This window comes from Mastigoproctus giganteus, chromosome 4 (genome assembly GCF_048544385.1).
Source record: "Mastigoproctus giganteus isolate SK-2022 chromosome 4, ASM4854438v1, whole genome shotgun sequence".
Taxonomy (NCBI): Eukaryota; Metazoa; Arthropoda; class Arachnida; order Uropygi; family Thelyphonidae; genus Mastigoproctus; species Mastigoproctus giganteus.
Window position 1 is genome coordinate 43,484,582 of NC_143578.1, and position 25,644 is coordinate 43,510,225.

Here is a 25,644-nt window from a genome sequence, read left to right on the forward strand (position 1 = left end):
AAGTGCATTAGAAAAGGTGTGACGCCTAAGCAGTGGAATAATGCAATCATAGTTTTGCTGCATAAGAAAGGAGATAAATCAGAAATTGGAAATTATAGACCAATTAGCTTGTTATCCCACATCTACAAGTTGTTCACAAGGGTCATTACTAACAGATTAGAAAGAATACTGGATGAGAATCAACCGAAAGAGCAAGCTGGCTTTAGGACAGGATTCTCAACTATGGATCACCTTCATGTAATATCACAGCTAATGGAGAAAGCAAATGAATATAAAACACCATTATGCCTGGCATTTGTGGATTATGAAAAGGCATTTGACTCCATACAGCATAAGGCAATGTTTCGGGCACTGGAAAGACAAGGCATTGATACCCCATATATTATGATTTTGAAGAAAATATACGAGAGTGCTACCTCCTTTATTAGACTAGACAAAGACAGTAGGAAATTTAAAATTGAGAAAGGAGTTCGACAAGGAGACAAAATATCTCCGAAGCTGTTTACTGCTGCCCTTGACGAAGCTTTCAGAAGATTAGACTGGTCGCAGAAAGGAGTCAATGTGAATGGAGAGTACCTAAACCATTTACGATTTGCAGATGACATTGTGGTCATAAGCCATGATCCCAAAAAATTAGAGGAAAATCTTAATCAGTTATGCACAGCTAGTAAGGATTTTGGACTAAAGATGAATATGGCTAAAACAAAAGTAATGATGAACAAGTATGCCACAGAAAGGGAAATAATGATTGAAGGAGCAGTAATTGAAAAGGTGGAGTCATATACTTATCTGGGACAAGTTATTAGCTGTAATAATGATAAATGGCTGGAAGTCAAGAGAAGAATAAATTTTGGATGGATAGCATTAAGGAAATATAGTCACATACTGAAGAGCAATATCCCAGTTTGTCTGAAACGTAAAATAATGGACCAATGTATACTCCCCATCATGACTTATGGAAGTGAAACTTGGGCACTCACCAAAAGAATGGAAGAGAAGCTGAGAACTACACAGCGAAGAATGGAACGAATCATATTGGGAATAAGACTGTTAGATAAGAAGAGAAACACATGGATTAGGCAACAAACTCAAGTAAAGGACATTCTTATCAAAACTAAAGAACTAAAATGGTCTTGGGCAGGACACATAGCTCGAAGACATGATGACAGATGGACTAAGAAAATAACAGAATGGTATCCAAGAGGAGCTAGAAGAAAACCTGGAAGACAAAGGCGGAGATGGATAGATGAAATTCATGAGTTTGTGGGTAGTAAATGGATGTCCAGTGCTCAAAACAGAAGGAACTGGAAAGTTGCTGGAGAGGCCTTCATCCTGCAGTGGATTGAAAATGGCTGATGATGATGATGATGATGATGATGATGCTGATATTATATAAAAACAAGGAATTTTAAAAAATGCGCATATCTTTTGATGTAGGCGTGACAGAAGTAAAAGAATGATATTTTCATAATCAGGACATTAATTTTGTTCAGAATAACCAACTTTCGTTCCAAAGGTATGAAGAAAAAAATTTTGTTGAGTAGTGTTATTATCCTTTCTACAGTATATGTCGTATAAAAAAAAGGTCGTTGGCGTCTTTCAAAATTTCGCTGATTTAGAGTCTTACATTGAAACATAACTCAATATTTCTCGTTTAAAATCCTCCTAAATTGGCGATGAGGTTAGTAACTAAGCATTTCTGTCTTCGCCACACACTTAACCATTCAGTGTGGCCCACTTTGTGCAAAAAAAAAGATTGAAGATTATTTTAGACTTGTAAAATTACACTTTTGTTGTTATCTCCGCACAAAAATCAAATAAAAGATGTAGACCTAGGGAAGAGGGATAGGAGATGTATAGCTGAATGGTACAATGTACGAAGTAATTATTTATAGCTACCTGGATTTTGTGCGTACCATTGTTGTCTTCTGTTTCACATTCAGGAGACGAAAATGTCCTTGCTCTTTTGAAGTCGATGTCTGCGTATTCTGTTGGCGGGTCGATAGGCTTTCTAACAAGCGAATTTGGACTGCTCGGAAGATTTAATTCTGCGTATAGTATATCATCGTAATTCTGCAAGAAAAACAAAACAAAAATACGAGAATTAAGTAAGGGAAAAAAATAGGATACTATCGGCCACAAATTTTTTATCTGTTTAAATCACAGTTACTATTTGTAGTGAAATAGAAACATTTCACTTATAAAAATATAATTTTATTTTTATTTTAATTTTTTAAAGTATATCTCTCTATACATTAAAATAGTTTTCCTCCTAGTGATATGTATTCGAGACAGAGGGAGAAGAGGGCATAGGCAATACATCTTTACAAATGCACAGGTAAATAATTACATTGTTGTCTTCCACTGAAAGATAACTGCCTACATAATGTTCACCAAGCTCGTGCACGTGCTTCGTGCTTGATATTCCATTGTAATGTCAGCTGATGACGGGACCCGATATAGTTTGTATATTTGTAAATAGTTTGGTATTTTGTAAGTATTTGTATGGTGTAAATATTTTAGTCCTGCTCCTTCGGATGCAACAGAATTCCTCATGCATTATGGAACTCGAAGTGAAAGGCCTTTTCCTAAGTGAGTTATGTAAAAGCAGGTGATATTTACATAATTACATAGTGATATTTATTCCTCCTTGAAAATGCCGTGTGGTGGGGAGTAACCAATGGGAGAAGAGGGATGCGGGTCACATGGTACAAGTGGACGGGGCAATTGCGTCACTACAAATGCACAGGTAAATAATTTCATAGGTCATTTCCTGATTAGATATCTGGCATAGTGTTTGGGTAAGGCACCACCTGTGGTTTCTCACATCTGCGCCATCAGTACTCTTGCGATGAATACAGAAGCTCTGTAAAAGCCAGAAAAGTGTTGTGTTGCATGTGTAGTTTAGTTTTGGGTTCTGTTGTTTGTGCTGGCTTCTTGGCCGCAGGTGAGAGGCCACTGGTGAGACTGCACGTTGCTCACCGCCATCACTGGGAGGTGAGCCAAGCTGTCCACAATACTCTGGCTGCTCTCCATCAGGGGTCGTCTGAGCTTCTTGACGAAGAACAAAAGAAAAAAAAAATGAGTGAGGGAGATCGCTGAAGGATGGGAGTAAAAAGGGGGAGGAAGAACATCAGTGCGTTTCGACAGGTGTCTTTTACGTAGAAAAGATTTGACTTACTCCGTCATACCTCTACATTTTACTTATAAAAGTGTGCGCGGGGATTGGCGAGCAAAGTGAGCACATCATAGTCGACTCGACTATGATGTGAAAAAAGAAAAGAAAAAAAAAAAAAAAAAAACAATTTCCACAGGTTTTGAATTTTCGTTCGTAATGCACGATAATTTCATTCCTACACTCAGTATTATAATATGGTGGTTGATACACTGAGCAGTTGTTGCTGTAAATTTATTATGAAGCATATTTCATTGTTATCACTTAATGAGTTAGCGCCCTCTTTCTGAGACATTTACAACTAAACGAAGTATTTAGCCCATAAATACTTCGATTTAATAGATTTAATTTTTGTTTGACTTTTGGAATACTCTGTAATAAGTTTAATAACACATACAGTAATTTTAATTATATAAAGCTATAACAATTTTTCAAAACAAGTTCTGTTTATCTGCATTTTGTGGTATTTCTCTATGATTTTGGGTATAGTGATTCCAAACATGATCTTAGTTTTTGCACTGCATCGATGGTTTGCCCAGAAATAAAACAAAAGCAAAGATGCCGTGAAAATGCTATATCAGACGTTAACAATGTATAACTTCTGTACAGAACAGAGTAGTAGTGTTCGCTTCAAGTAAACAACAAGCTAACAAATCACAAATTAAAAAGAAATTCTCCTCGGCTTAATCAAAACAATTCCTTAAAACGTACATATGAATGCTTTTGTCTTTTGCGGTTAGTGTGACATCCCGAACCAAGAATCAGATATACACTGGTGTTCAAAGAAAGTGCATCACCCCCTAAAATTGTAATTGTCGTCCGAATGAATAACGTAAGTATATGGCAACGTTCCTTACAGACTGCATCAGATAAGATTGACATGCATAGGTAATATTGCATCAGCTGTTACTTTCAGATATATAAGCATGCTCTGCAAGAGTTGCAGTCATTCCTGCTTGTGTCAGGATGGCGAGTTACGTGCTGTTGACGCCACGAAGAAAGAGTTGCTTTACTTGAGTAAGGATGTTCTTCCCGTCAAACTCAAGAATACTGGTTCTGCTGATAGGAAAAAAGGAACCGGGCGCAAACGAGTCTCTACGCGAAAACAGGACCGCGTTTTGAAGTGCTTATGCCTTAAAAACCGTAAAGCTTGTTCGTCTGAGATGAAAAGAGAATGGGAAGACCATACAAGGGTGGTAGCAAGTGCAGTAACAGTCAGAAGACGCCTCTTCAAAAATGGACTTGTAGCGCGTCGTCCTAAGAAGAAGCCCCTCCTCACACAAAAAAATGAAAAAGTGCCGATTAATTTGGTGTAAGGAGCATGTCATGTGGGCCCCCGAGCAGTGGAAGTCAGTTATTTTCTCGGATGAGAAGAAATTCAACCTGCATGGCTCTGATGGGAGACAAACGATTCGCCGTAGACGTGATGAAGAATACCATCCAGACTGTATGGTGTCTACAGTGAAATTCCCTACCAGCCAAATGATATGAGGTTGCATTTTGTATCGCGGAGTAGGTCACCTGCAGTTTATAAAAGATGCTGTAAATGCCAATGGACACCTGGCTATATTGGAAGGCAAATTTCTGCCAACCATTAGAGACCATTTCAACCTGCCAAGTAACTGCATCTTTCAGGACGACTCTGCTCCTTGTCATCGGGCGAAAAGTGTAAGTAGGCACTTCTGTAGTTACTTTAGCTTCATTTCTGCATTAGAGGTTCGACAGTAATGTGTTTACATTTATTACAGGTGAAAAAATGGTTGGAAGAATGGTCCATTACAACTGTTAGCTGGCCAGGAAACAGCCCGGACCTGAATCCTATAGAGAACTGTCGGCATCTTGTGGAATCTGCAGTTGCCAGAAAGAAACCAAAGACTCTTCGTGAACTTCAGAAAGCCATAATTCGTGTTTGGAACAACGAACTATCAGTTGATTATCTTCAGAAATTGATCTTGGCAATGCCTCGACTGTGTGCTACTGTCATCAGGTCCAGAGGCGGTTCAACTAAATATTAGTTGAACCGACCTGTTGTGCCCTGGACAATTTGCACCTGGTGAACTTTTCATTTTGTTTTCCATTTAAAATGATAAACTGAAGCAAATTGAGGGCTTCTGATAACATTTCAGCCATAATTGTCGTGTTTGCCAAAAATGTTGTATAAAGGTTGCAAATGCTCATTTTGGAATATTTTGAGAGCACCTGTCAAATATTACTTAGCTTTGCCTTAACTATTAATAAATACATTTTGTTTATATTTCTATTTGTGATGCTAGTCATTAATGTAAGATACCATCGCGAAAAATTTGGGTTAGAAATGTGAGATTCCTAAGTGATGAAAATCACCTAGGAATGTCACATTTCTTTGAAAACACTTTCTTTGAAAACTAGTGTAGTCTTCCATCATAGCTTTGTCCTACTTTCCTTGGTATCGGTACTTCTCCATTGATCGTATGTCCTGGTGGAATCTATCACCATGCTCTTCACTAACGTTGCCAGATTTGTTGTTAAGAAATCCTGGTGAAAGTGGAAGTCAATCTATGCAGAATGGTATGCATTACTAAAGCTGGTTAGGCTGGGCTGGTTGAGGAGCATTAGCAACTAAGGCCATATTGCTCCGGGGATATGCGGTGGTCATTCACTGACCTTTCCGCATCCTCCGTATTTGGTGGTCACGGGCTCGAACCCCGGTCTAATCAAGAAGCGTGTGCTACGCACTGCCGCTCCTGCCCACCTGGCTACGGAGGCGCCTGAAAGTGGAAGTAAAGGAACTTTATTGGCATTCTACATCCTGTTTTTAATTAATTTTCAGTCAGTTTGGCAACTAATGCTTTGCAAATTTTTACTTTTAATGTTAACAAGAAACCCACTCATTAGGCTGTGAAACGACTGCCAAGTATTTCGCTCAACATCAGTCATTTTGTCCTTCAATTTTTGCGAGCCGACATCTGCTTTACTTATAGTCCAATAAATATGCTGCCTTTCACTTTGGTATCAGAGTTGGAAAACATTGATTATATATGATTGAAGATGTCACCTTGAGGATCCACTGCTTTAACAAATTCTTTGACCATTCCTGGCTTGATATGGTAGAAGTAAGACAATTTCTTGGAACCGAGGCACTGTGGGCGCCAGGCTGCAATTTTTAATTTTGAGAGACCGTTCTCTTCTTCTGTATTGTTGATTTACTGTTCTGCTGTCCCAGAGGCAGAGAAAGCAAGGAACTTAGTGAAACTACCTTAAGTCCAGAAGAAACCCCAGTATCTTGAAGTCCTCACAGACATCCCATTTATACTGTCATACCTGATTTTCTGTAACGCATTCTTTACATGTCCGTAGTCTTCTTTAATGATAGTTAGTGGGTTCTCTCCGCATTTGAGGTATGGAGAAGGCATGCATTCACGACTACTACGAAACGATCCTTCTAATGTTAACCTGCAACTACCACAGCATTAATAAGCTGTCAACAACTTGTTTTGATCACCCACTGGCATTCCAAAATAAGCTTCATATGCAATACAAAACTTGGTTCGGTTTTGACCTGTTGTGCCCGGAACAATTGCGATTTTGAGCGCTTTACCCATCGTCCCAGCCCGTTCATAACTTTGTTCTGGTTTGGAATTTTCTGCCTTCTGTTTCGAATTTCTTTCTTATCGATGGAAATATCGCAACTTTGCTGTGCTTTATATTGTGAAGTTATTATTATTATTATTATTATTAAAATCAGTTTATTTCCCAAAAAACCTTGGGTCACCCCGGGACGGCTCTGTGCCAGAAGGGTGTGAATACAGACTAAGGTGCGAGGAACACAATGTACAATAAACAAGGGTACATTCGTGCTCGACCCGAGACTTTTACAGGATTAAATAAACAATAATGTACAAAAGATACAGTAATATACATGATTACATGAAGACAGAAAGTCTTTGTCATATACAAATAGGCAAGTTAAAAAAAAAAAAAAAAAAGTCTGTCCAGGAGCAGGTGAGTATTATAGGTTCATAATCTGGTAACAGTTCTTGAGGATTTCCTTCCTGTAGGGCTTGTCTTCACAGAACCTATCAGGGTTGTGTTAGCTGGTAGGGTAGAGGGAGCTCGACCCTGACTAGTGTAAGGCCCACTGCCAGTTTTTAGATTGTTATGACATTTGCATTTAAAATCCTTTGCCTGTTGAGTGTTGTGCCTAATTGTTTATTTATTTTTGGGGGGGGTGGGGATTTGTTTATAACAAGTTTCTTTATTTTACTAATCCCTAAAATACCGAAAGGAAAGTAAATTTACTTTTTTTTTTTTTTTTTTATGAAAACCCCAAACACGAAAGGTATCAAAACCTATAGTACCTAGTACCGTGCATGGGTTGAAGGAGAAGTATGGGGGGAGGGAGATACCGGAAACTTTGCTCTAGAGACTAAACATGGGTTTCACCACTTCAAGCCTCCAATAAGCAAAGTGGTGGTATTTCACCGGTTGATGAAAGTCATCTACCACCTATAAATTGATGAGATGAAGAAAAGCTATGCTTTTTTAAAAGAAGTGGATGCTGACTGTTAAATGTTCACAGTGTAAATCAGAATTCTCAGTAAGCCATGGAGGACGTTCCGATATCAAAGACCAACTTACACACTGCAAGCCATAAATCCTCCTTTCCATTCACTTCCCGGACAGAGTTTTTTTTTTTATAAAAGTAATGCAAATGATAAGGACGTTATTTGTTGCTGCTAAAGGGGCTACTTTCGTCTGTCACACAGCTATCCATTGTCGAAGTTTTTAAACATCGGATTGAAGTTTCAAATTGTTATCACATTTTTTTAAAACAAAGTTCTGTGTAACAAGAACAAAATGTGAAACTATTGTTTCTAAATGTGTAACGGTCCATATAAAGAACTAAACAAATCTAAATTTCTATGTACTGTAATCAGCACTTCAAACAGGAAGGTCTTAAAAATTTTACCAGTTAAAAAGTGCTATAGTTCTTACCGCAGCCAAGTTCAGTAGTTAATATGTTCGACTTCCAGTCAGTCCAGAGGGAAACATTAAAAATGATAAATAATCACTTTCTCTTTTTTTAAAAAAACACATGGCTTCATGAAGAAAGCAATAGGATTTTGCGATGGTGATAATTGCAACATAAAGTTTGGAGGTGTAAAGAGAAATAATAGGAATTGAATACGCAGCACATAGTACACAGTTCCATTCAAAATGCCATTTGATGTTCGATTTGGTAAAACATCAAATGGTGTGTATTTGATTTGGTAAAACATCAAATGGTGTGTATTTGATTTGGTAAAACATCAAATGGTGTGTATTTGATTTGGTAAAACATCAAATGGTATATATATATATATATACACTGTTCGTGTTACCCAGTTTAAAGTGATTTTGCACACCTAGATATACAAGAGTTTTGCAATATGACAATACTAGATTTCTTTCATTTCAAAGGATTTTGCAATATGACAATACTAGATTTCTTTCATTTCAAAGGATTTTGCAATATTATAATACTAGATTTCCTTCACGTCTTCCTACCATAGAAACTATACTTAATTTATTTGAAACACTAAAGAGTTTTATCTCATAAGAACAGTGCCCATTAATAATCAAGGATTTTTTTTTTTTAAAGAACCAAGCCAAGAAGTATTACTGATAGCTCAATTTATTTAATAAAACAGTACTGGAAATATGGGGGAAGGGTAAACGAATACTAGTGCAACAGAAGTAGCTTGCAAATTGGTCTTAGAAAAATATGAATGATTTGAAAAAAATGCCATTTTCTATAATTCATCATAAATATAAAGAAATAAATTTTGATCGTTCACACACCCAATTTTTGTATAATGCTGAAAATACACATGTGACTTTGATTTTGAACTGCTTTAAAACTAAATGTACCAGTTTAGTTGTAATATGATAAGCCTATATATATGAAAGAGTTACTTAATTAAATATAAATATTTTTTGTTACATAGTGTTTTTATTTGAGTCAAGTACTATTATTTATAATATTTGGGCAAAGCAGTATCATATTCTCTTTTCATACCTTTTTTTATAAGTAATTAATGTGCGTTATGGCTTGTAAAACAGAGGACAGTGATGTTTGATACGCCTGCCATTTAAAATGTTTAAAAAAATAACAAAAAAATCACAAAAAAATTAATAATTTAGTTAAACGATAATTCTTTTCATGATTATTCACCGTCTAATGGAATTTCACTTTTTAGAACGTTATTACTACATAACTATTGTTATGGAATAAAATGCGGAGTGTAATATTCATTTCTAATGAGAAGCACATATAAAATATTGTAACATGATGGCTGCCACCGCAACAACAACAACACCGCCATTTTCCAGGTCGATCGAATTGCGAGCTTACGATTAGTTTGTAGAGAGGTGCCATCTAGTGATAAAACTTAGCAATTCAGTTTTTAACGAAGACAAAATTAAAATCAAGTTTAAAGAGTCAATCGAAGTAAACTTGGAACAATTTGTCCTGCATAATTACTTCTGCATAATTTATAGTTTTATTGAAGAACTGAATACTATATGTATTGGTTCAGCGTAAATAAATAACTTACATAGTGGGCCAGTAAATCAGATTGTCTTATAATGAGGGATTTTAAATTCCCAGATATTGATTGGAACTTATGAGTTGGTCACTCGTACACTAGCAAGACGTTTGTGGATTTATTGGATGATTAAGGAATCTCACATCAGCAGCATGTTCGAGAGGCAAGCAGAGGGAGTAATACTCTTGATTTGATTATCAGCAGTGATTCTTTATGCATTAAGAATCTGTGTATTGTTGAGGTGTATTGATAAGGGATTTACTTAAAGATGTAACTACCATCAGAGGTAAAGGGAAGGGTTTTGCTTTTGTAAAGGTGGCTACAGTGGTCTCAGACAGTTTTTAAATTCTATACAATGGGACCAACTGATGATGTTACCAACGGCAAATTCTAAATGGGAAGCATTCGAGGAAGTAATCTTGGAAGCTACCGGTTTTTTCCCAACTAAGAAATACTGTTCAAAGTTTAGGCCTAAATGGATGACAGATGAACTAATGAGACTCGTGGCAGAGAAGAAAAATGCATGGAATGCATGTAAATAATCAGGAGACACAGAAGACTATGGCAGATATAAGCTAGTCTGTAATCAAGTCACAAACAAGGTTAGGCAAGCGAAGGCAGATTACGAGAAGTCTTTGGCAAAGGATGCGAAGAAAAACAGCGAAGACTTCTTTACTTATGTAAACTCTAGAAGGAAGGGGATGAATGAGATTGATGCACTTGGTATCGATGATTCCATTGATGATCCTGCTGAGGTAGCTGACAAACGGAATGAGTATTTTTCATCTGCATTCACACATGAGGAAGTCTGTAGGGAAATGGAGGCTAGAAGGTTATCAAACTCTAGCAGGGAGAAATAATTTTGTAATAACCGAGAGCAAAATGGAGGAGAAATTGTTGAAGTTGAACATAAGAAATGGTACAACGAACACAAGGACTGGACAATAGCGCAATGGGGTAAGGTACTCTTTACTGATGAGAGTAGATTCAGTTTCAGCAGCGATTCTGGACGTCAGCTAATCCGGCGAGAGGTTCGCACACGGTATCACAACGCAAAGATCACTGAAAGGGATCGATATGGCGGTTGAGGTGTTCTCGTCTGGGGAGGCGTTATCTTGGATGGACGTTATATAACTCCAGATACTGGAAGGCCGTACTGTAACCAGTGCACACTACTGTGCTGAGGTAATCCTTCCCAATGTGCATCTGTTCCGAGGTGCCATTGTTCCCGAGTTCGTGTTTATGGATTATAACGCCCCGCCCCACCGCACTGCAGCTGTTGATATGCTTTTGGAAAGTGAGTACATTGTTCGTATGTATTGGCCTGCCCGTTCCCCTGTCGATCTAAATCTCATCGAACACACATGGGACGCTTTGGGGAGTCGCCTAGCGGCACGTCCACACCCACTAGAAAATTTTCACCAGCTGAAGATGGTGCTGACAGAGGAATGGACCATGCTACCGCAAGAACTTATCAACAACATTGTTCTAAGTATGGACAGGTGGTGCAAAGCCTGCATCGACATTAGGGGGGCTATACCTCCTACTGGGACCACCTCTTCCCTTTGTTCCATCTTTAGCAGTGAATCATCTTTATCATGGCAGCCAGTGCGATGTTGCCATTTTTGAATAAAGTCCATCTGTACCGTTTTGTTTCCGTTGTTGTGTCGGTGTTGTTTCCTTCATCATTTCTGTACCTCACGAGATTCCTTTGGTGTGCTTTTCCCATATCCAGGCCGCTACAGGTGAAAACCTGTCTGGTCCTTAAGTTTTGCACACCAGTGTACAAGCTTGCTTTCTTGCATCATATGCCTCTGCTAATGCTAATGCTACATTTTTGTTGAAGATTGGTAAAATTGTGAAATTCTAGTATGTACTTAAGTGCATAAAATTTATGAACGTATTTAATATCGTTTGGAATGTCTTCGCAGAAACTGATAATAAATAAATAAAAAATAGAGAAAATAATGAAAAATATCTTAAATATCATAAACTGTGAAATCAGTATCTTTTTTTAATAGGTTTTATCTGTGAAACGTGGAAAATTTCAATCATTTTTTTTTTTTTTTTTAATGAATAAAAAACCTTTCTTGAACGGTATATAGCATCCCTTTACGGTGGTTACGCCAGGGTTATCCTATTGTAAGTGCTATAACATGTCGAATTAAACAGTATTTAAATTAAAGATAAAGATTAGTATTAATTTTTCCAGCGCAATTATCTAGTGGCAAGTGAAGCTGAAATTTCTCACCTAAATTCGCTAGTTTTACGGAAACAGCAATGTTATATGTTTTGAGGGACCATTCACAAATTACTTAATGCCAGGAGGGCTGAGGAGGCGCCTCCGTAGCCAGGTGGGCAGGAGCAGTAGTGCGTAGTACTAATCACGCTTCTTGATTAGACCGGGGTTCGAGCCCGTGACCACCAAATACGGGGGATGCGGAAAAGCCAGGGAGTGACTACCGCATATCCCCGGAGCAATATAGCCTTAGTTACTAATGCTCCTAAAAACCAAATTACAAACGAGGGCTGTGGGGGGGTGGTAGATAAAATATTATGCTGCGTTATGGGCAGGAGGAAGTGGTCACAGAAATGTGAAGTAATACTTTTTTCCCATTAAAAAATTAGGAAGATGATGAGCAAATAGTTAAAAAAGTGCGTTTCGCAATTTTTTAATAGTCCATAAAATATTGGATTGTATTTTTCGTTTTATGTAGGTTCCCAGTCAATTTAAAATATAGTATATACAATTTATTTTCATATTTAATCACAGAGTTATGCAATATTTGGAATTCTATTTCGTTACTTCTTGTTAAAATTGGAGTTTATCATCAGAATGTGCAGCTGATTAGAGGTATGCAATTTAACTACTGGGCCTGTGTAGTACAAGGGAAGGGAAGGAAAGGAAACACGGGTGACCTGATTGTTTTCTTTTTGCTACAAAACAAAGGGCTGTAAAGTGTCGTTGTATTTGTAAAGTGAAAGCATTCAGTCATCGGTTTAGCCTGTGTAATAGTAATAATAATGAAAAACCCAAATTTCCGCGGAGGGTGGGGGCAAAGCATTCGAATTTCTTCCGAGGACGACAAAGTCGGCCACGATGTGAAAAAATCCGATAAAAATTCCTCCCATTTTGACGGGATTCGAACCCAGACCTATTTCACAAGGTGTGGAAGGAGAAGAAATGTAATCATAAAAAAAAAAAAAGGGAAAAAAAAAATTCTGAAGCATGTTGATATATCGAGCTGTTGTAACAGTTAATGTTTGCTGTTGTCAGCCTCCGTAGCCGAGTAGTCAAGAGCAGGAGTGCAATAGCACACGCTCCTTGAGTCCATCTGTACCGGGGTTCAAGCCCCTGACTGCTGATTACGGTCGATCTGCCAACCCGCACTGGACCAGCGTGGCAGATTATGGTCCATTTCCCTCTGCATGAATTGTTGAGGAGCCTTCCATCCTGCAGTGGGTTGATAATGGCTGCACTTTACCTTTTTTTTTTTTTATTGTCAGCCTCGAAAGACTAAGGTCTGATAATTTCAAATGATGTTACTGACCATACTACACTACCTTTTTTACTGTATAGTGGAATTTTAAGTAACTAAGTAATCTAAATAACAGCTCTCAGAGCCTCATTTCTGGAAAGATATCAACCTGATTGAAAGGGAACAAAGAATGGTATCGAAGCAGAGACCCAATAGAATCCTGTGGGGAGTCACAGACCACCTCAATCGGCAAATAATACATTACTTCGACACAACGGTGCAACGCCCGAGGACATCCACACAGCCGTATACTGTGCTGCCATAGCATCCACTAGGATTAATGGAAGAGAAACGAGAGATTAGCTGCAGAAGAACCGAAAAAGCAAGTAGCCGCCAGATTGGGAAAGAAGACTTCAGCAGAAGACAGAAGAATTAAGAGGCAAGATAGCCCAATTGAGCCAGTACCAATGGGGTAATAGGAGTAAGAAATTGATTGAAAAAGTGAAGAGCATCCTCAAGAGAGACAATGTCCACAGCAAATACGAGACCGAAATTCAGAGAATAGGAGAATACGTAGACACACTGAAGCAGAACCTCCTTGCACTCAGCAGGAGACTATGCTGATAGAAGAGGAGCTCCCAGAAGAACATAAACAGCCGAATCTTCGATGAAAACCAAAGACCCTTTTACAGGAGTATCAGACAAGACGCGGAAAGACGGAAACGGACCATCCGAGCAGAAGACGGTCGAGGAGTTCTGGGGTGGATATGGAGCAGTGAAGTAAGACATAATAGCAGAACTCCATGGCTATAACAAGAACGGAAGAAAACCAAGGACGTACAAGGGAGATTCAGGAGGAAGAAGTACAACAGTCGATCAGGAAGTCCCACAACTGTCGAACCCCAGAAATAGATAACGTTCACAACTATTGGTACATGAAGCTCACTTACACATACAAGCACCTAGTAGAACAGTTCACCCGAATGATGTCACCCAGAGGTAATTCAGAGTTTTTTACTCAAGGAATCACTTATCTGAAGGCTAAAGACCAAGATACAAGAAACCCGGCGAAATACAGACCGATCACCTGTCTCCCAACGATCTACAAGATCCTAACTAGCTGCATAACGAAGAAAGTATCAGACCACTTGGAGAGCCAGAACATCATGGCAAACAGCAGAAAGGATGCAATGAGCAATTAACCGTTGATGCCACAGTTCTACAACAAGCTACAAGAAGCACCACAACCTGTACACGGCCTACATCGATTACTGCAGGGCCTTCGACTCTATGCTTCATAGCTGGCTAATAGAGACGTTGTAGATATACAAAGTCAATCCAACAATGACAAACTTCCTAGAAGCAGCCATGGCGAAATGGAGTACCACCATCAAAGGTCGAGAATATCACAAACAGACTGATCCCCATCATGAGAGGAATCTTTTAGAAAGATGCCCTGACCCCATTGTGGTTCTGTCTAGCACTCAACCCGCTATCCACCATGCTCAACAACAGCAAGTATGGATATAACCTCAAGGAAGGAAGGAAGGAAGGAAAAACCTGTACACTCTCTCCCACCTGATGTTCATGGTTGACATCAAGTTCTGCGGCAGCCGAGGAGCAACTCTAGCCATTACTCCGGATCACCGAAGAATTCAGCAATGATATCAGGACGGAATTTGGACCCACGGATTGCATCAGGGGAAATTAGTCGGCCAAAACTACCAGCTACCGATTGGTAAAGAGGTCGAAGCCATGACAGGGGAGAGACCTACCTGGGGATGAGGCAGGATCAATAGTTAGAGCACAAGGAAATTAAAGCCTGCATGACGGAGAAATACCATCAGAAACACCCAACACTCTTTCGTGGATAGGGTGCAATCCTTACCTCTGTGCCCTTATTTAATCGTTAATGTGGATCATGTTTGAAATCTTCATATCATCAATATTTTCACACAAATTTGCCGCCTTGTTTATAATCCGAGTCAGCAAATAATATACAAGGTGTTTCAAAATTGCACGGAACAAATATAGCAGTATATTCTGTGACTGAAAATAAGAAGAAAGCCTACAAACAAGTTTTAAAAGTATTTATTTCCGAGACATTAAGCATTAATCAAAAATTACAAAATCGTGTAAAACGACAAAACAGTATGTTCAAATTTATGTCATAAAAATTTGGCTCTGTAAAACGGACTTAAAACAGTATAAAGCGTACGTACCAATACCGACACAAATAGTGCTTTTATTCTACATAAATCATACCAGTTACTCAGTTGTAAGTAACCAACATGGTACAGTAAATACTTCAGTGTCAGCCTCTTCGTTACTTGAGTTTTTAAGGTCCGTAACGACCCGACTGCTTCTTTGGTTACAGTGCGGTATTTGCTAAATTACAAATCTCTTTTCTTTTACCGAATTAAATTATATGATTTTATTTATGGTGAGATTCATAAGAATTCCTTAACTGCTGATTCCACCAAATCGTAAGAATTTTGCTGTTGTGACGACTTAAAGAAGCAGGTGTACTGGAACTGTTATGAGTATTTCAACAGACACGCGAATGCTGTATACCACTGTATATTATGTCCATAAATTGCGTGTGTTATCTGGTCGGTTTGCCTCTTTTTCTGGGCGAAAAACCCAACTTTCCGGGAGGGAAAAACTTGCTGTCCTCGCCTGAAACAAAACCGACTAATTCAGCCATTGAGCAAAAAAGTCCATAAACGTTCCTCGCGTCATTGACTGGATTCGAACTCGGTCCGTTTCCACCCCTGTCTGGAGAACCCCGATTATAACTATGCTACCCGTGAGGTCACGTAAGATGGACTAAGTAAAGTCCATCTTACGTGACCAACGTCTACTTCGAAGAACGAATGACGGTGATTTTAACGACTGAAACGACTGTGACTTTAATGAATGAATGAAAACGATGATCACTACAACTGTGCTACTCTCGCGGACACGTAAGGTTGCTGAGAAATTGTATTTTAGAATCTATTGAAATCATTAAGAATAGTCCTGAAACGACACCATCTGCCCAGGAATCGTGGATTCGTCGCGCCGGATGCTACATTGAACAAAGTCGAGGTCACTTTGACTAGCTGCTTTAGTTAGCTATTTCACGTTCTTTTTATACTTTTTTTTTTTTTTTTTTTTTTTGTTATTTCTGTTTGTGTTTGATATCTCGGAAATAAAGACCTTCGAGGCAAATGTTTATGGGAACTTTTTCCTTAATTTTTGTTTCATGCAATTAATTTTTAACCATCCTGTATATGAAAATATATTGTACGCAGATTACGCCGCCTTTCTGCTTGTACACAAAGTCCTCGCAATTTTAAATATGAGCCTACGATATCATAATCTGTTTTTCATAAATGTAAAAATTTTACATTGAATATGCAAGAATTACTTTGAATACGTACTTGGAGAAAAAAAGTCGCAAAACTGCCCTTACCCGTTCGTTCCCTGCCTGGAGTTGAACTGTTTTAGTCTGATGATAAGTCGCGATCGTGTCTGTAAATTTTATGTTTTCTGAAGGTTAGCTTGTCTGTTTTGGAATTTCGTTTGCAGAACCCATTCTCTTTTTATCCTGCCTTTCTTCCCACATCGGCTTCAAACTTGAATTCTACGCGTTGCCAAATAGTCAGTTATATAGCATTTGATAAAAGTACGTTTCCAAAACTTAAAACCTATTGTTTTGGGCCGACGTATGACCTATCAAAAAGGATAACCATTGTTTGGAAAGATTGGTGCCGTGTTAGAAAGGGGTTGTCTGGTTTAATCTGTCAAATAACTTATTGCTGACGAAGATAAATGGGTTTTAAATGATCAGTTGTTGTCATCGCTTTGGCCTAGTAAGCAGGTGTTTACAAAGAGAGAGAGAGAAATCGATCAGAGAGAGTCAGATATATCAGATTTGCTTCTTGAAGAAGAAACGTTCGTAAAGTATTCAATTCTCAAGTTTAATGTTTTATCAGAAAAAGTACCAATGCGTTAGAAAGGATAACGTTTCTAGATGGCGTAATTATGTGGGAAAACATGCTATATATAAATACTAGGGGTATAAAAAGAATTTTTCTCCGAAATCTGATAAAATCCTTGTAAGAAGTTGGCATGACGCAAGTCAAATATATTTTAAAATGAATACTTTGACACTACATTAAAATTACTCTTCATTCTATAGCCGGCTGTATAGAAATTAAAAAAAAAAAAGACAATCAAATGTGCTACTCCGGTGTTTTCTCATAGCTAGAAACATATAGGATTGCCAGTAATGGGCAAGTTGGAAGTCTCATAATCTCTAATGATTAGCATACACTATATTGCGCCAAGAGTATCGGACACCTGAATGTTTTAGCGAACCTTTTATTGATACAATATTTAATATTTAATCTAGGTGCTTTTCTCGTTTATTTTTCCACTTATCTTTCGTTCAGTTTGTATGCCTTTTATATCCTATTTTTAACTGGCACTGATAATCGACCTAGCATGTAACCTCTGAAATTAATCATTGCTTCACAGAGGCGAAGTGTCTCAATATATTTTGGAGGGCATCGTTTATTAAAAAAAAACTTAACAGGAATGTGGAAAGAATAGAATATTGGAAATGTAGCGAAAGACAGTGCAGATAATGGTGGGAGGTCTGTTCAATCCATTTATCCAGGTTATGTGCTGGTAGTTAAAAGAAAGGAAAGTTGGGTAGGAAAATTTAGAGGTCCAAAAGTTGGAGAAACAAAGTTGAATATATAAAATAAGCATGAGAAAAGTATATTTTCACCACTATCTAGCATTGAGAATTTACTGTTGTACTTAGAAATCAAAAATGTATTTCAATTCAGTGATGACAAATAGGAGGCTTGCTATGACTAGTTCAACTATTTTTGGAAAGATATTCTTAACTTTCATTTCGTCTGGCTGAACAATTCTTAACTAATAGAGTCAAAGGAAGGCGCAAAGAAGGTCAGAAATATTTTGTACTTCTTCAGGAAGGTTTCATAAAAAATATAATTGAATTACAATCCTTCTCGACGAATACATAATTTAGATGGAAATAGATTTCAGCTAAATAACCTGCTCAAGTTATTGCCAGAAAGGGTTAAAAATCTGATCTGTGATTAATATTGCTAGTGAGAAAAAAAAAAGAAAAAAAAATGGTGCAGCGTCAGAAATATGCATCAAATAATGAACAAAAACAGATTTCGAGAGGAAAGTGGTAAATAGAACATCCAGTTGTATTCACAGATGATATTTCTACTACAAGCGTGTGGCCCAAATTGTGACGCATCTAGTACCATGCAAATATGGCTGCATGATATCTATCTGATTCTGATATATTTTGCGAGAATTGCAGTCCTCATATTGTTTAAATAATTTTCATAGATTTCATATACAGCTATACATATATCTCTTGTTTTTAATATCTATTGATTTTTTCTGTTATTAAATATATTAGTATATAGAAGTGGATATGGGTTTCCCCATAGCGTGTAGGAATTATGGGTGTTTTCATAAAGTTTCTAATAAAATGTTTCCTAGTTTTCTCTTAGTAAGCGAATTACACAATATACCGATTTTTTACACTGCTAAAGACCGCTAAATTGATCCGATTTAATCAGTTCATCAATTTTTAAATATATTGCTTTAATATAACAAGTAAATGTGCCAGATTTTCAGAATTATATTTTAGATAATAATTTCTGTTAAATCGGAGTCATGATGATTTAATACTTTTACCAATATCTTTGTTTTTCAAACTAGTACTGTAGAGGAAAATAGGTTCCATGTTAGACCTTCACATAATGTAAAATCCCCTAAAATTTTTCCAACATTATAGAAGTTGGTACCATGATTCGGAATCCTTCACATTTTGTACATTTCATATCTACATAAGGACAGGTGGCGTTTCTAATCATTTTCGGGTTATTTTCGAAAATTAATGATAATTCTATTTTATTTTAATTTCAACCGTTTTCACCTGATCACCCCAGTACAGCTTATGAAGTATGCTACACATAAAACAAATTTCGGTCATTGTTGCATTGAAAGTCAGCCAATACACTTTAATGCAGAGAATAATTTACTTCAAACAACGTCAAGGAAGCTCATGTTTACAGAATTCGAAATATTATTATGAAATAAAATTTTTCCTTGGTTGATTTTGCGCCAAGGCAGTTAAGGACATGAGACTTCGGTGTCTACATCTGTAAACTGCTGCTTTTATCAAGTGGTCGGTTTGCCTGTTTTGCTGATGAAAAAGCTGAATTTCCGGAGAGAAACTTTTGCAACTCTCGCCAGAGACTAACTGAACCACAGTGCGAGTCTCGCCTAGATTCCCAGTGGACTAGGGACGTAACTACAGTGGTGCTACGTCCAGGATATCCGCACCTGGGGGCCCATACCTCGTGGGGACCCTCTTCAAGAATTACATGTAGGTATTTTTAATTTTGAGGTCTTTTATTCGAGCTTCAGTTCGAGCTCTTGTCAATCTTGTCATACTTTGGTACTTAAGGTTGTCACAGACATTCTCTCAGATATGCCAGACAAGCTGTAATTCCTCCATGTGATTCCTCCATGTGGCCCCCACACCACATGGAGGAATGCCGCCTCTCTGTGTTACCAGGCAATACTAGGTGCTAGATGACTCTCATCAACCGGTGCAATACCACCACTTTGCTTATTGGAGGCTTGAAGTGGTGGAACCCATGTTTAGTCTCCAGAGCTAAGTTCCGATCAACCCTTTCCCATCTCTTCCATCATGCAGTATAACTGATGACTTTTGAGGTTATGATGAACATCATAGCGAGATCCAATCTTCCTTACATTTCGAGGGTACAGCTCTAAAACGGTGTTCGCAGGCCGGCCGCTAGTTAGTACAACGGACCGAAACTATTGGTAGCTCTTTAGGAGGCTTCCGGATCAGCTAGTGTATAATCTTGCTACCTATACTCTGTCAGATAGTGACTAGAGGGAGTCCAAGTAGTGTGTATGCGAGGGGCATTGTCGAGGCCACGTCTGTCATGGATCTGGATTTATTCTTAACATGTGTACGACATATCCAAAAATTGCATTACTTCATACAGCATGTCCTTCACTTTTTATTACTATTGAATACACCATGAATTGTAAAACTAATAGAATAAGCTTATCTGCGAAAAGATCTAAACCTCCCAAACACTTCCTAGTATTATTTCACAAATATACGTGGTCTCAATTCTAATCTCAACGACGTCCATTTCCACTTGCAGTCCGCCAAACCCCATGTACTTTTTCTGACAGAATCTCAGTTTTTTTTTTTTTTTATGAAAACCCCAAACACGAGAGGTACTAGAACCTATAGTACTTAGTACCGTGCTTCGGTTAGAGATTGAGAAGACAAAAGAAGATAGTTGTTCACATTAGACTTGAACATCTGCAGACTGTAATTTTCAGAAAATACTTATGCAGGAAGGTTGTTCCAGAAAACGGCAGTTGAATAAATAAACGAGGAAGATGAAAAGTTGGTTCTGTGAGTTTGAAGTTGGACAGTAATCAATTGATTCAACTACTGCTCATCTCAGTTGCCCAAATTATTCGCTGTTTGATTCCTTTCGCCTCAGAGTGCATATGTCCGTTCTTGTGCATATGTCCGTTCCGATATTCCCTGTCAGAGACTTGGTAATTTGGAATCTCCTCTTCTCAATCTTCTCTGACCTAAAATCTCTCTACCTCATTGTGTCAAATTCATATGTTGTCTCTACCGTTCTCCCAACTCCACTAATCACTTGGAACTCTTTGACATCCTCGCTTTGCAACTTGACTTTCTCCAGTCCAACTTTCCCTACAGTGAGGTAATTTTCCTTGGAGATTTTAATGTTTACAACTCCAGCTGGATTCCGTTTTCTAGTCACACCGACCAAGCTGGTCGAGATGCTAAGGCTTTAGCAATTACTAATGACCTTGCACAGATTGTTCATTTACCTACAAGACTACCGGACAATCCTAAACATACAGGCAACACGCTTGATCTTTTTCTCACAATTCACTTCTATTGAAGTGAGTGGTCCTTTAGGCACCTCAGATCACAACTTGGTAATTGGCTCTTCTCCAATGGAGCCTTTATCTCATGGCAATTCCAACCTTGTGTTGTTTGGCATTACAAAAATGCAAAATGGAATGACCTGCGAGATTTATTTTCTTCTTTTCCTTGGTCAGATTACTGTTTCAAAACTTGTGATGTCAACATTTGCTCAGATCGTGTCAATGAAATTATTCTTGTAAAAATGGAATCCTTTATTCCACACTCCATCTTAAAATCTCGTCCTTTATCTAAACCTTGGTTTTTCAATAAATGTGCGAAGGCTGTTCAAGAGAAGAACGTTGCATATTGTAATTGGTTTGTTTCAATTCTTCAGTTTCATTTTGCGCCTACACCAAAGCTCGCAACAATTGTAAAGCAGTTATTAATCAGTCCAAACTAGATTTTGAACAGGCTAAGAGTAGAAAACTTGCTTCTTGCCCTAATGGTAGCCGAGCATTCTGGTCTCGTGCCAAAGTTATTGGCCGCAACTTTTGCCCATCTCTACTCCCACCATCTGTCAAAACCAGATGGTTCTGTTGTCATTTCGGCCAAGGATAAAGCTGACCTGCTAGCAACCCATTTTACTTCTAACGCACGTATTAATGATCTTGGTAAAACACCTCCCACCATTCCTAGCACGCTCCATTCAATGCCTCCTGTGGTCTTCCGTCAAAATGATGTCAGAAGGATTTTGACGAATCTTGATTCTAAGAAAGCTCCAGGGTGGTATTTCTCCACTTGTTCTCAAAACTCCTGAACTTTGCCGCCTTTTTTCTCTTTCTTATTCCAAAGGTGTTTTTCCTTTTGCTTGGAAATTTGTTCATATCCAGCCAGTTCCTAAAAAGGGTGACAAATCTGTCCCATCCAGTTATCGTCCCATTGCAATTACTTCTACTCTTTCTAAAGTAATGGAGAAATCAATTAACCGTCAACTCTTAAACTACCTAGAAACCTTCCGTCTGATCAACGATCGCCAGTATGGATTCCGTCAGTGTCGATCCACTGGTGATATTCTGGTTTATTTTACTCATTTATGGACAAATTCAATGGAAAAGTTCGGTGAAACACAAGCAGTTGTTCTTGACATCTCAAAGGTTTTCGATCGTGTTTGCATAAAGGTCTTCTAAACAAGCTTCCATCTTATGGTTTGCCAACTGTTTTTTGCAATTGGTTATCCAGTTTCTCTCTGATTGCTCACTGAGGGTGATGGTAGATGGCTCTCTGTCTTCTGATTTCTCCACTAATGCTGGTGTCCCCCAAGGTTCAGTTCTTTCCCCCACTCTTTTCCTCTTGTATATTAATGACCTTCTTCTATTGACTGGAAATCCTATCCATAGTTTTGCCGATGATAGCACATTGCATTTCACTTTCCATTTTGAGAAACTTTGTCTTCTCAATCAACTTCAACTTTTCGAATATCCACTACCAATTCCTTAAATGCCGATCTACAGGTAATTCTCCAGTGGGGCAAAGACAACTTAGTTGATTTCAATCCTTCTAAAACTCAGTCTTGTCTTATATCTCGCTAAAAGGATTCTTCTGCTCCTATGCTTATCTTTGGTGACACTCCGATTTCTAGGCAAAATTATATATCTCTTTTGGGGATTACCCTGACTTCTAATCTCTCTTGGCACAAGCATATTACGAATATTGCTTCCTCTTCATCTAAAAAACTTGGTTTTCTCTTTCGCTCTCGGCGTTACTTTTCTTCCAAACAGCTGTTCACTCTGTACAAATCACAAAACCGCCCCACCATGGAATATTGTTCCCACATCTGGGGTGGTGCCCCCAAAACCTCTCTCAGGCTTCTTGATTCCATTCCGAAGAGGGCAGTTAGACTAACTAATGACTCATCTCTAACAGTCTTTCCACTCGCTGTGTCATAGACGTACTGTTTCTGCTGCATGTCGTTTCTACAGAGACTTCCATAGGCACTGTTCTTCCGAATTGGCTTCTATAATTTCCGCTCTCTCTTTCAAAACAGCCCGAACACGTGCCGCCACCAGCCAGCCAACATCCATTTACTGTCTAATTTCAAACTCACAGAACCAAGTTTTCATCTTCCTCGTTTATTCATTCAACTGCCATTTTCTGGAACAACCTTCCTTCATACGTATTTCCTGAAAATTACAGTCTGCAGATGTTCAAGTCTAATGTCAACAAAATCTTATTTTGTCTTCTCAATCTCCAATACAAGCACGGTACTAAGTACTATAGGTTCTAATACTTCTCGTGTTTGGGGTTTTCATAAAAAAAAAAAAAAACATGAAAATGGAAAACAGGAGTGCGCAAAACGAAAAATTCTCGGTTTAAGCATTGCGCATACGAAGGTGGTTGCTTTTTGAAGAACTGGTTCTGTTGTTATCGATTTATTAAACAATGCTAGAAAAAAATGGCACTGTTTTATTTTACTAATCGGTGAGGTCTGAAATACGTGCTGTATTTTAATTTTTGTCAAAATTCTGGAGGAAATGTGTAAAGTACAGTTCTAAAAGTGAGTGTTTATGTTACGTTTTGAGGTACATGAGAGAAGTGAAAACAGTTCATTTTTTATATAATTATTTATTTGTCACGTACATTAAGCGCAGAAAATGAAAAAAAAAGGTGCAATATAAGAAACAATTGAACGCACTTGAAATGTAATGCAATGTGTACCTCACCTAACTTATTTTTTTGAAATATAAGGACTTTTATAATTTTGTAGTTTTTGGCAAATTTAAAATATTTTTAATGAAATTATTTAATTGACCGATTATAATGAAGATAAGTCGTGCCCCGTGATTTAAATACAAAATAGACTCAGAACGTTAGCTATGATGTCTACCTGGCCAATTGGCTTCTTTTGTTTTGACCTATTTGATTCTTTGTTCTGTAGTACATCTTTGTGAAATTAAAGCGAACTTTTCTTTAGAAAGAAAGTTAAGACTAGTTAAACAAGCTCTTTAGCTACGATAAGCCATTTTTTAAAACTTTTTATGAAACATTAATGATTTCGAGTCAATCGACCAATGAGCTAATGACATTTTTATATTTATTTCTTATATATATTTTAATTTGGGAAATTGCTACAAGGCAAATAGCGCGGTACGTTTTCAGTGGCACCAGGGTAGTGCTTATTACTTTCATAGACTACAGTAATTCGACTCCATTTCTATGCATATATATCCTGATGTTGTTATTAGTATTTCATGTGATGATATTTTATGATTTAAGTAATATAATGCATACGAATACAGTTCTCTCAATTTCTTTCCACACAGGAATTTCGTACTGCTCAAAATAATTTTATTTGCATGAGTGAAGGGCACCTCTGGACATCCTCAATGCTAGAAAAAATGACGCGGGGGGGATTACATTAATTATATCAATCGTTCATTTTAAAGCATCAGTGGTATGTATCAGAAGGATTCACAAAGCATATTCATTTTAACAAAGGGAAAACATAATCTGTCTTTTCTTTATATATTCTCTTTCTTAATAAACGGAAGATCCAGTTCTCTCTATCTGTTATGCCCAAAGAACTACGTTACAGATTGGCTTCACTAGAGTATACGTTGCTTTAGTAATATAGGCGCCTCCGTAGCCAGGTGGGCAGGAGCGGCAGTGCGTAGCACACGCTTCTTGATTAGACCGGGGTTCAAGCCCGTGACCACCAAATACGGAGGATGCGGAAAGGTCACTGAATGATCACCGCATATCCCCGGAGCAATATGGCCTTAGTTGCTAATGCTCCTCAACCAGCCCAGCCTAACCAGTTTTAGTAATGCATACCATTCTGCATAGACTGACCATATTTTTCACTTAATGAATAAGAGAATATCATGAAAATCTTTTTAACTCTATTTTGGATAGGAAAGATAAATGTTAGATTTAAATAAAGCACTAGTTATCGGAAAACTTTTTCAATGCATCTTGTACGTGGCTACAAGTCAAACCTAAGTTCGCACAGATGGTATCTTATACATCACATATTGTGAATCGCTTCACGAGTTACGTTACTCTTAAACTTCGAATAAGTATCACATCCGCTATAAGGAGAAGGACATAATTGTTTCTGAAAAGCACCCATCTCAAAGGTTACTAATTCTCAATAGCATCATCACCCAGATGATGTCTTTTTGGAAACGATTGTTACTTTATTAGTGGGAGACCAGGCGCACTAAAGCATAAAAATGGATAATCCAGTTGTGATATGATTACACAGTATAAAATACGCCAATTCGTATAGGAAGTTGTAATCAGTATTAAATTTAGAGAAAATAGCTTCATTCTGCAGGAAAATGTACGGTTATTTGATAAGTTTTACGCAGCATCGTTTTTGGACGTCGCTATAATAAAGTTTGCATAGATGCATCATTATTTAAG

General features: G+C 37.9%; 1 protein-coding gene across 6 annotated transcripts in view; it reads right to left on the reverse strand.

Moving 5' to 3' along the window:
• The window catches only part of LOC150086677 (synaptogenesis protein syg-2-like), a 416,888-nt gene that overhangs the window by 10,662 nt on the left and 380,582 nt on the right, over nt 1-25,644 (reverse strand). For 3 of the 6 annotated variants that reach the window (XM_090372685.1, XM_090372684.1, XM_090372682.1), the window contains one exon: nt 1,900-2,073. In XM_090372685.1, coding sequence (XP_090228811.1) covers nt 1,900-2,073 — 174 coding nt within the window. Of the gene's footprint in view, nt 1-1,899; nt 2,074-25,644 lie in introns of those variants that run through there. The other 3 variants (XM_090372688.1, XM_090372687.1, XM_090372683.1) reach the window with 2 other exon arrangements.